The sequence below is a fragment of the Oncorhynchus mykiss genome, chromosome 10 (genome assembly GCF_013265735.2).
Source record: "Oncorhynchus mykiss isolate Arlee chromosome 10, USDA_OmykA_1.1, whole genome shotgun sequence".
In the NCBI taxonomy this organism is placed as follows: Eukaryota; Metazoa; Chordata; class Actinopteri; order Salmoniformes; family Salmonidae; genus Oncorhynchus; species Oncorhynchus mykiss.
In genome coordinates this window covers 9,150,176-9,162,594 of record NC_048574.1, presented here as the reverse complement: position 1 = coordinate 9,162,594, position 12,419 = coordinate 9,150,176, and the positions used below count along the sequence as shown (strand labels likewise).

General features: G+C 45.4%; 1 protein-coding gene across 1 annotated transcript in view; it reads right to left on the bottom strand.

Annotated features, from left to right (window-relative positions):
* Positions 1-12,419, bottom strand: part of LOC110534851 (teneurin-2) — a 146,961-nt gene that overhangs the window by 31,604 nt on the left and 102,938 nt on the right. The window contains exons 11-12 of the mRNA XM_036989631.1: positions 10,147-10,332; positions 1,069-1,215 (exon numbers count right to left, since the gene is read on the bottom strand). Of these exons, the coding sequence (XP_036845526.1) occupies positions 1,069-1,215; positions 10,147-10,332 (333 nt within the window). The remainder of the gene's footprint in view (positions 1-1,068; positions 1,216-10,146; positions 10,333-12,419) is intronic.

The following is a 12,419-nucleotide window of genomic DNA, read 5'->3' as shown; positions in this document are numbered from 1 at the left end:
CTGGCTGCCTGGAGAGGAGCTGGCTGCTTGGAGAGGAGCTGACTGCCTGGAGAGGAGCTGGCTGCCTGGAGAGGAGCTGGCTGCTTGGAGAGGAGCTGGCTGCTTGGAGAGAAGCTGGCTGCCTGGAGAGGAGCTGGCTGCCTGGAGAGGAGCTGGCTGCTTGGAGAGGAGCAGGCTGCTTGGAGAGGAGCTGGCTGCTTGGAGAGGAGCTGGCTGCCTGGAGAGGAGCTGGCTGCCTGGAGAGGAGCTGGCTGCTTGGAGAGGAGCTGACTGCCTGGAGAGGAGCTGGCTGCCTGGAGAGGAGCTGGCTGCTTGGAGAGGAGCTGCTGCATGGAGAGGAGCTGGCTGCTTGGAGAGGAGCTGGCTGCTTGGAGAGGAGCTGGCTGCTTGGAGAGGAGCTGGCTGCCTGGAGAGGAGCTGGCTGCTTGGAGAGGAGCTGACTGCATCTCCGAGGCGTCTTTGATCCTCTCACAAATGGTCACAGGAGGGGGAGGGGGGGGGGTCACTTAATCCTCCATCAGGGAGGGATAAGGAAGTAATATGGACATCCATCTCCGCAAACTCCAGGTCACTGATCCCCAATGCACTCTGGGGAGGAGGAGGTGAAGACGGCATCGATTCAACCAGCTTCTCCTCTCTCCCCAGCCTGCTCAACGCTAGCTCACACAGACAGAAGGATTCCATAATTGGGCCATTCAGGCCTGATAACACCAGACTCACAATCACACCTCTCTGATCCTGGAGCAACTCACTGGGAGGAAACCCTCTAGGAGAAACCCAGGCAGGCGTCTGGCTGACTGCTGCTCGTCCGGGAGAATCAAAGAGCTTGTCAATTGCCATACCTGAGAGATGCTGCTGTGCCTTACAAGTGGATATTTAGAGGAAATAAATATATATTTTTCCCTCGTCGACAGTATAGTTTCACAAATCCTGTAAGTACTGTTGATTCCAAATCAAATCATGAGTCATGCATGGGAATGTCATATCTTCCTTTTTCTTTTCATAGGCAAGTCTACTAAGTGGACACGGCATTCCTCAGCCTTCCTCCTGTGAACCTTCACCACTCACCTCCTTCGTTGTCCTTGTTGTCGGCACAGGAGATCTCCATGGCAACACTGCAGCCAGGTCCTCTCCAGCCAGTGTGGCAATCACAGTGCCAGCTGTTCTGACCCAGGCTGCATTGACCATTCCTGTTACACTGACCCGGACAACCATCTGAGAAAGAGAGAGGAGGTGGGGAGGGAGGGGGGGAGAGAAGGGGGAGAGAGGGATGGAGGGAGGGAGGGGGGAAGAGAAGGGGTAGGGAGGGAGGGATGGAAGAAGGGGGGGGGGGGAGAGGGAGGGAGGGAGGGAGGGAAGGAGAGAAGGGGGAGGGAGGAAAAGAGAGGAGGGGTGGATGGGAGGGGGGGAGGGAGGGATGAATGGAGAGAGGGAGAGAAGGGGGAGGGAGGAAAAGAGAGGAGGGGTGGATGGGAGGGGGGGATGGAGGGAGGGGGGGGTGGAGGGAGGGGGGAGGGAGGGAGAGAAGGGGGAGGGAGGAAAAGAGAGGAGGGGTGGATGGGAGGGGGGGATGGAGGGAGGGGAGGGAGAGGGAGGGAGAGAAGGGGGAGGGAGGAAAAGAGAGGAGGGGTGGAAGGGAGGGGGGAGGAAAAGAGAGGAGGGGTGGATGGGAGGGGGGGAGGAAAAGAGAGGAGGGGTGGACGGGACCAGAGAAGAGGTCAGTAATTGTGATTTAGTGACAGAGTAACTTGCACCAGCTCACCAACTATATCTTTAGTCTCTGTCTGACGTTGCAGGACACAATAAGCGCTATAAAAAACACTATTGATTACATGGCAGGGGGATTGCATTTCATCATAACAAGCTATATACCCTAGCATCACAAAGGAGGGGTTTGGTGTGCGATAAATTGTTTTCTTCAATATCCATTCACAGCAAAGAGTATTCAATAAAAGAGAATAAGTTCACAGCCGATTAATTTGCGGTGGTTGATTTGCCTCTGGAGGCTGGCCCGGGGTGTAGTGCTGCCTCATGACAGAATTTGATTAGGGGAAGCTGATGAGATTACAAGACACAGGGAGTGAGATCAACAGGAGAGATGCTTTACAGTATATCATTGACGACTGCAGTCAATGATATACACCCTCAGAAGATGTAATATTCTCCCAGGCTAGGTGAATGAAGAGGACATAATGAATGTGGCTGGGACATCTGTCTCAGTGGTGTAGGGTAGTCTGTACAGGAGACCAGAGGAATGGGACCAGGCTGTGGGGAGGTATTAGACTGTAAATCTACATAACTCACCCATGGTATTTAACGAATTACCATCTCCAAGGTCAAAAGGAGCAGTCCTCTCTCTGAGAGAGGCGATGAGAAACGTGAATCTATAAACTGTATTTAATTATCAGACACTTTCGTTCGATTTGGATGAACATTTAAGTTTTTTTTCTTTCTGAACAGACAAAAATCTCATTAAAGCGTATTAACCTTTTACTTTAAGCCAGCTTTAACAACATGGCTGCCGTTCCTGATGAGGAGCACCACGGTCATTAGCATCCCAAGAGGGATGAGCACGCAGCTCCTCTGGTACGGCCCATCTATAAGTATTCCTACCTACGGATGGGCAGATGCAGTTGAAAGGCCAAGTCCATTAATATTCCTATGGAGAATGCTGCAGCAGAAATAGCAGCCTACGTAACACGGAGTAGAAATGCTAATGTGCACTGCTAGCTAACTGTGTGTTAGCGTTTACAACTATACGTAGCTGGACAGAGAGACGAGCTAACAGGTAGAGAGAGACACTCACAAACAGATACAGACAGACCAAACCTAACCTTGTGTTTAACAAAGTACAAGAGAAAAAAAAACGATGCACTGGGGACTGTTATGAAGGAGTGTACTCGCTGAATATCCCTATAGGAGGAGGGATCAATGGAGATACTAGCGAATGGGAGTTAGCATTTCTATTTGTATTTATTATGGATCCCCATTAGCTGCTAACAATGCAGCAGTTACTCTTCCTGGGGTCCAGCAAAATTAAGGCAGTTTACACAATTTTAAAAAAACATTACAGTTACATTCATAGATTTCACAACACACTGTGTGCCCTCAGACCCCTACTCCACCACTACCACATATCTACAGTACTAAATCCATGTGTGTGTATAGTGTGTAAGTTAGTGTGTGTGTGTGTGTGTGTGTGTGTGTGTGTGTGTATGTGTGTGTGTGTGTGTGTGTGTATGCATGCACGTGTCTGTGCCAATGTTTGTGTCGCATTACACTACTGTAACTCTAAAACACCAACTACCACTAAGACATGGAGTACACACTTCACAATACTAAGGATGCCACTTCACCCCTCTACACAGCTCTATTTTAGGCCCGGGGAACTAATGAACAAATCAGACCACCACTTTAGTCAAATACAATACCCTTGTTCCAAGCTATCCTCAAAAGTTATCAGAAAAACAAAAACATGTCGGGGTTTGAGAAGATGTTTGTGTTTAGAGGAGGAAGTGGGGTTCTCAACATGGCGTGGTTCATCACAGGTAAACGAGGAGTGAGATGGAGGGGACTGCCATCAAGACCACCTGCATCTCTCTCATCCTTTACCTGGGAAAAAAACACACCATTTAATGCAACAGAGTGCAAAGTTGATTGCGTGTTTTCTCACTGAAACAAACATGGCTGTCTTCAGACTGTAGTACTGCTCTTTATCAAGCCCCCCCCTACCCCGGACTACAGCTTGTCATACTCTATCAGAAAAGGGGAAAGGTTGGGGGGAAAAGCCTTTATTTTAACTAATGCTCTCAGCTGTAAGGACATTTGGTTTTGGAGAATGGGTCTTTTGAGCATCATGCCATACTGATTAAATGTCAGCCACCAGTGCATCGTGTTATACTGTTTAAATGTCAGCCACCAGTACTGGCCATAACCCTGTATAGGCCACCAAAACACTGCCCCACTTCCTTTACCGATTTCTCTGAACCATTGTCTATTGTCCTTGAGAACTATGATAAAATCATCGTGTTGGGCGATTTTAATATTCATGCTGGCAAAGAGACTGACTTCAAGGCCACTGAATTTATGAATCTCTTGAGCTCTATGGACTTTATCCAACATATTACTGGGCCCACCCATAACCGTGACCATTCTCTGGACCGGGTTATTACCAAGGGGCTTTCGACTAGACCTGGTTATTACCAAGGGGCTTTCTACTGGACCTGGTTATTACCAAGGGGCTTTCGACTGGACCTGGTATTACCAAGGAGCTTTCTACTGGACCTGGTTATTACCAAGGGGCTTTCTACTGGACCTGGTTATTACCAAGGGGCTTCCTACTGGACCTGGTTATTACCAAGGGGCTTTCTACTGGACCTGGTTATTACCAAGGGGCTTTCTACTGGACCTGGTTATTACCAAGGGGCTTTCTACTGGACCTGGGTATTACCAAGGGGCTTCCTACTGGACCTGGTTATTACCAAGGGGCTTTCTACTGGACCTGGTTATTACCAAGGGGCTTTCTACTGGACCTGGTTATTACCAAGGGGCTATCTACTGGACCTGGGTATTACCAAGGAGCTTCCTACTGGACCTGGTTATTACCAAGGGGCTTTCTACTGGACCTGGTTATTACCAAGGGGCTTTCTACTGGACCTGGTTATTACCAAGGGGCTTTCTACTGGACCTGGGTATTACCAAGGAGCTTTCTACTGGACCTGGTTATTACCAAGGGGCTTTCGACTGGACCTTATTATTACCAAGGGGCTTTCTACTGGACCTGGTTATTACCAAGGGGGCTTCTACTGGACCTGGTTATTACCAAGGGGTTTTCTACTGGACCTGGTTATTACCAAGGGGCTTTCTACTGGACCTGGTTATTACCAAGGGGCTTTCTACTGGACCTGGTTATTACCAAGGGGCTTTCTACTGGACCTGGTTATTACCAAGGGGCTTCCTACTGGACCTGGTTATTACCAAGGGGCTTTCTACTGGACCTGGTTATTACCAAGGGGCTTTCTACTGGACCTGGGTATTACCAAGGAGCTTTCTACTGGACCTGGTTATTACCAAGGGGCTTTCGACTGGACCTTATTATTACCAAGGGGCTTTCTACTGGACCTGGTTATTACCAAGGGGGCTTCTACTGGACCTGGTTATTACCAAGGGGTTTTCTACTGGACCTGGTTATTACCAAGGGGCTTTCTACTGGACCTGGTTATTACCAAGGGGCTTTCTACTGGACCTGGTTATTACCAAGGGGCTTTCTACTGGACCTGGTTATTACCAAGGGGCTTTCTACTGGACCTGGTTATTACCAAGGGGCTTTCTACTGGACCTGGTTATTACCAAGGGGATTTCTACTGGACCTGGTTATTACCAAGGGGTTTTCTACTGGACCTGGTTATTACCAAGGGGCTTTCTACTGGACCTGGTTATTACCAAGGGGCTTTCTACTGGACCTGGTTATTACCAAGGGGCTTTCTACTGGACCTGGTTATTACCAAGGGGTTTTCTATTGACATTTCCTCTATTGTTGATGTTGCTTTATCTGATCGGCCGCTGTGTGTTTTTTACTACCTTGGTGCTCATAGCGCAGGGTAATACTAAACGCATTATTCAGTGTGTTTGAAGAATACACCATCAATCTATTCTGCCTTCCTCTTGTGATGATTTAGTTGATAACTTTAATAGTCAATGAAGGGCAACTATTGATGGCATAGCTGCAGTAAAGTTGAAAAAAAGACACATGCAAACAGAGAACCCCTTTGGATGAGTGAGGAAACGAATCTGTTTAAAGAGAAATTACTGAAAGGCAGAGCGGAAAGTGGATGAAGTTGCAGGTCCATTATGATATACTGAGAGAGCAACTTGACACATATAACAAGACAATAGAAAATGACAGAAGGGCACATTTCTCTAACTTGATCACTATTAATCAGAATCATTTGAGAGTGCTCTTCTCAACCATTGATGGTCTGATAAATCCTACCCTCCACAAACATATGGGAACGTTCCTCCACATGTAAATGTGATGAGTTTGCGGCATATTTCAGAGATAAGATAACCAACATTAGGCTGGGTATCAGTCAAGACCTGATGAGAAGCTTGATGATGTGTGTCCTAGCCTACCACGCAAAGGCACTATGGATTTAGTTTCCCTGGTTGACACAGACATGCTAGGGAAAGTGATATCACAACTTAAGCTTTCTACATGCCTTCTCGATCCTATCCCCACAACCTTCTTCAAAACAGTTTTTTAATTGCATATCTGAAGAAGTGTTAATCACTCACTGTTCACCAGCACCTTCCCCACTGCACCAAAAACGTATATGGTGAAACCCCTTCTGAAGAAATGTATTATAGATTCTTCAGCTCTTAGCAATTTTCAGCCCATCTCCAACCTTCTATTCTTAAGTACAATTCTGGAGAAATTGGATTTTAAACAGCTAAATGATTTTCAAAGTACCAACTGTAGTAAAATGCCAGTTTGGTTTTCGTGCCCACTACAGCACAGAGACAAGCCTTAGTTAGTGTGGTAAATGATTCTAGAGCCAACACAGATAAAAAAACAGCTTTCTACCCTTGTACTCTTGGATTCATACTGAACAAAAATATAAACGCAACATGCAACAATTTCTCTGATTTTATTGAGTTACAGTTCATATAAGGAAACTGAAATAAATTCATTAGGCCCTAATCTATGTATTTCACATGACTGGGCAGTGGCGCAGCCATGAGTGGGCCTGGGAGGGCATAGGCCCACCCAGTGGGGAGCCAAAGCCCAGCCAATTGATATGGGTTTTCCCCACAAAAGGGCTTTATTACAGACAGAAATACTCCTCAGCACCACCTCAGATGAACCTGCAGGTGAAGAAGATGGATGTGGAGGTCCTGGGCTGGCGTGGTTACACGTGGTCTGCGATTGTGAGGCCGGTTGGATGCGCTGACAAATTCTCTAAAACAACGTTGGAGGTGGCTTATGGTAGAGAAATTAACATTACATTCTCTGACAACAGCTATGGCGGAGACATTCCACCAGTCAGCATGCCAATTGCACGCTCCCTCAAAACTTTAGACATCTGTGGCATTGTGTTGTGTGACAAAACTGCACATTTTAGAGTAGCCTTTTATTGTCCCCAGCACAAGGTGCACCTGTGTAATGATCATGCTGTTTAATCAGCTTCTTGATATGCCACACCTGTCAGGAGGATGGATTATCTTGGCAAAGGAGAAATGCTCACTAACAGGGATATAAACACATTTGTGGTCAAAATTTGAGAGAAATAAGCTTTTTTGTGCCTATGGACATTTTCGGGGATCTTATATTTCAGCTTGTGAAACATGGGACCAACACTTTCCATGTTGCGTTTATATATTTGTTCAGTATATCTTAACATTGTAATGATAATCAGAGAACAGGCATATGGAACATTTCTGTGATCTTTTATTTCAACTCATGAAACGTGGGACCAACACTTCACACGTTGCGTTTATATTTAATGCTCAGTATAAGTGCTGCATTCGACATTGTTGATGTCCTTCTGGATAGACTGGAGAGGTGGGTTGGTCTCTCAAGGTCCAGTTCTAAATTGGTTTAGGACCTATTTAACCGGTCGAGAGAGTTATTTTGTCACCCTTGGTGTGCATAACTCAAGAGAAAATAGATATCACATGTGGCGTTCCACATGGTTTGATTTTGGGTCCGTTACGGTTCGGTATATATGTTACCCCCTTGGCAGCGTTAGCAGAAAGCACAGCATTGATTTTCATTGCTACGCAGACGATTAACAACTCTACATTTCTGTGTCACCACATTTTAGATTCTGAACTAAAATTTCAAATCACACATTAGGAATGTGACCAAAATAGCTCTTCTTACCATCTGAGGAACATTGCCAAGGTGTGGACATTTCTCTCTCAGGCTGATACAGAGAGACTCATCCATGCTTTTATTACAAGCAGGCTTGACTACTGTTAATGCTCTCCTGTCTGCTCTACCCAAGAAAGACAACTGCAAAACATACAGAATGCTGCAGCACGGGTACTGACCAAGACCAGACGGAGAGCACACATCACACCGGTTTTGCACTGGCTGCCTGTGAGTTTTAGAAATCATTTTAAGATTCTTCTATTGGTTTTTAAATCAATCCACGACTGTGCACCCCTAAACACGCCAGACATCCTTTTTACTTACTATCCCCCCCAGCCTGCCAGAGAATCTGGTCGGGGCCGAAACTGTGGACATGAGATGGAGGTGATTCTCAACATGACGTGGTTCATCACAGTAAAGTGGAGAGGAGACGAAGCTCCTTCTTCACACTCAACTCTCTCAACACCCAATTAGAGAGGGACATAGAATGAACAGAGAATGGGAGCTAGCACACAGCGCCAGCCTTTTCACATGGCTCTAACAACACAGCCCACAGTGGAGCCCCAGGGAAATGTTTTTCTCATCAGATGGGAGGAAAATAACAGAGAGGAAATTAAAGCCCTTGGGGGGTGAATGAGGGGGCAGAGTGTCTGTCCCTATTTGTTGGCTCCCAGGAAGGCTGAGTGTGTCTTAGGGAATACTGAGAGGCCTGCTGCCCAGACTACTCTACTGGAGAGTGGGTGACTAGCATTGTTGGCTCAACCCCGCCCCAAGTGTTGTGGGCTGAAACTTTAATTTCGCATTCTGTGCAACTTCTGATACACGTGCAACTGTGAACACTTGACCCACTTTAAGTTACAGTTTCAGACAGTGGTCAAAAGGCTATTGTGGCTATTTGAGCATTATGTAGTCGTATCAGAGTGGCCTACCAACTAACCCAATGGAGAAAATGCTGCACAATACATGCTCTTTCCATGACATAGACTGACCAGATGAATACAGGGGAAAGCTAGGATCCCTTATTGATGTCACTTGTTAAATCCACTTCAATCCGTGTAGATGAAGGGGAGGAGACGAGGTTAAAGAAGGATGTTTAAGCCTTGAGACAATTGAGACATGGATCGTGTGTGTGTGTGTGTGTATGTGTGCCATTCAAGAGGTGAATGGGCAAAACAAAAGATTTTAAGTGCCTGGTGCACCGCTTTGAGTGTGTCAAGAACTGAAACGCTGCTGGGTTTTTCACGCTCAACAGTTTTCTGTTTGTATCAAGAATGGTCCACCACCCAAAGGACATCCAGCCAGCATCCAGCATTGGAGTCAGCATGGACCAGCATCCCTGTGGAACCCTTTCAACACCTTATAGAGTCCCATGCCCTGATTAATTGAGGCTGTTCTGAGGGAAAAGGGGGGTGCAACTCAATATTAGGAAGGTGTTCCTAATGTTTTGTCCACTCAGTGTAGATAGCCGTTGTCTTCCATGATATTGCCTACAAAAGCCAATATGTGGTGTTAACGGCTTGACATTGTAGGACTGATGTTTTACTGGTCCGAAAGCTCAAATCCCTTTTCAACAAATGTGCACACACGGCTACACGGAGGCTACATCTCTAAGCTACTTTCCGACTGCGGGGGACGGAAAAAAGGATTGTGCCAACAACCAGGCCAACAACAAATCACCAACTTAGTCTAGAAGTTATATCTGGTTTTGTTGCATATGAAAAGGAATGTTATTATGTTGATTGAATCCAAATTACAATAGTAGAGAGGAAAATGGTATCTGTTTAAAGCCAGGAAAGATGGTGTACTGTACATTTTTAGTGAAGCTCAATCTTGTGCTGGCAATTCTTAATGCGCTCATCTTAGAGGGAACATTGGTGACTAGGCTGGGAGGCTGGAGATGGATGTGGAGATGTGTCAGGGTACTTTGACTATAGATTACACATTTTCCCTCTAGTGGAGGAACCCAATCCAGATGAATAGGAGAGCTTCTTAATGACGTGGTGGATAGGAGCAGGAAAGGAGGACACTCATCCGAATTGGTGGATGTATCTGCCGCTGAGAGACATAACGCTCTTTATATAGTCAGTGAAAAAGACACTACTGCCTCATAACGTAAGGCTTAGGGAACAAACACAATGTATATTTTAAACATGTGGGTGACAGTTCCTCTGTTCGGCTGAGAGTTACTACAGAGGGAGGATAGAGGCAGGGTACTCCTGTGCGTGTTAGTATGTTAGCGTGCCACGGTGTCGGCTGATTGGCCGGATGCATACCGATGGTGCAGTGCTCTCCGTTCCAACCCTGTTGGCACTGACACTTTCCGTCCCGACAGGTCCCGTGCTTTACACACAACGGGTTGCAGACACGCTGGTCACATCCGGCGCCGGTCCAGCCCTCATCACAGCGACACACTCCGCCAAAACACACGCCGTGGGCGCCACAGTCCGACGAGCAAACCTCTGTGGAGGCACACGAGCACAGTAAAAAGACAGTGGATCAGCATACTAGATGAACAGAGGGAAAGGGTTTTCACAGAGGAGCTGTGTTCATGGTGTGGGATGAACAGAGGGAAAGGGTTTTCACAGAGGAGCTGTGGCCATGGTGTGGGATGAATAGAGGGAAAGGGTTTTCACAGAGGAGCTGTGTTCATGGTGTGGGATGAACAGAGGGAAAGGGTTTTCACAGAGGAGCTGTGTTCATGGTGTGGGATGAGTGTGTTTCTGAGTGGTAGTGGCTAGCGAGAGGAGAAGGGGGAGGTGTGTGTCAGGTGATTTTATGATTTATATTAGGATTCTCATTAGCCGGGGTCCGACACATAACGAAAAGTGTTCCTGGGGTCGGAGAGATAACAAAAAAAGACATGTAAAACATAAACATACATTACAGACTTACAGTTCACTAGACACTACCGTTCAAAAGTATACAGTATATACACTATACCGTTCAACAGTATACAGTATATACACTATACCGTTCAACAGTATACAGTATATACACTATACCGTTCAACAGTATACAGTATATACACTATACCGTTCAACAGTATACAGTATATACACTATACCGTTCAACAGTATACAGTATTAACACTATACCGTTCAACAGTATACAGTATATACACTATACCGTTCAACAGTATACAGTATACACACTATACCGTTCAACAGTATACAGTATATACACTATACCGTTCAACAGTATACAGTATATACACTATACCGTTCAACAGTATACAGTATATACACTATACCGTTCAACAGTATACAGTATATACACTATACCGTTCAACAGTATACAGTATACACACTATACCGTTCAACAGTATACAGTATACACACTATACCGTTCAACAGTATACAGTATATACACTATACCGTTCAACAGTATACAGTATATACACTATACCGTTCAACAGTATACAGTATATACACTATACCGTTCAACAGTATACAGTATATACACTACTGTTCAAAAGTTTGGGGTCACTTAGAAATTTCCTTGTTTTTGAAAAAAAATTTATTAAAATAACATCAAATTGATCAGAAATACAGTGTATTTTTATTTTATTTAACCTTTATTTAACCAGGTAGGCTAGTTGAGAACAAGTTCTCATTTGTAACTGTGACCTGGCCAAGATAAAGCACAGCAGTTTGACACACACAACAACACAGAGTTACACATGGAATAAACAAAACATACAGTCAATAATACAGTAGAAACAAAAGAAAACAAAGTCTATATACAGTGAGTAAAAATGAGGTAAAATAAGGGAGTTAAGGCAATAAATAGGCCATAAATGAACAATGTGTAGACATTGTTCATGTTGTAAATGACTATTGTAGCTAGAAACAGCAGATTTTTTATGGAATATCTACAGAGGCCCATTATCAACAACCATCACTCCTGTGTTCCAATGGCACGTTGTGTTAGCTAATCCAAATGTATCATTTTAAAAGCCTAATTGATCAATTGAAAACCCTTTTGCAATTATGTTCGCACAGCTGAAAACTGTTGTTCTGATTAAAGAAGCAATAAAACTGGCCTTCTTTAGACTAGTTGAGTATCTGGAGTATCAGCATTTGTGGGTTCGATTACAGGCTCAAAATGGCCAGAAACAAAGAACTTTCTTCTGAAACTCGTCGGTCTATTCTTGTTCTGAGAAATGAAGGCTATTCCATGTGAGAAATTGCCAAGAAACTGAAGATCTCGTACAACGCTGTGTACTACTCCCTTCACAGAACAGCGCAAACTGGCCCTAACCAGAATAGAAAGAGGAGTGGGAGGCCCAGGTGAACAACTGAGCAGAAGGACAAGTACATTAGAGTGTCTAGTTTGAGAAACAGACGTCTCACAAGTCCTCAACTGGCAGCTTCATTAAAGAGTACCCGCAAAACACCAGTCTCAACATCAACAGTGAAGAGGAGACTCCGGGATGCTGGTCTTCTAGGCAGAGTTCCTCTGTCCAGTCTCAACATCAACAGTGAAGAGGAGACTCCGGGATGCTGGTCTTCTAGGCAGAGTTCCTCTGTCCAGTCTCAACATCAAC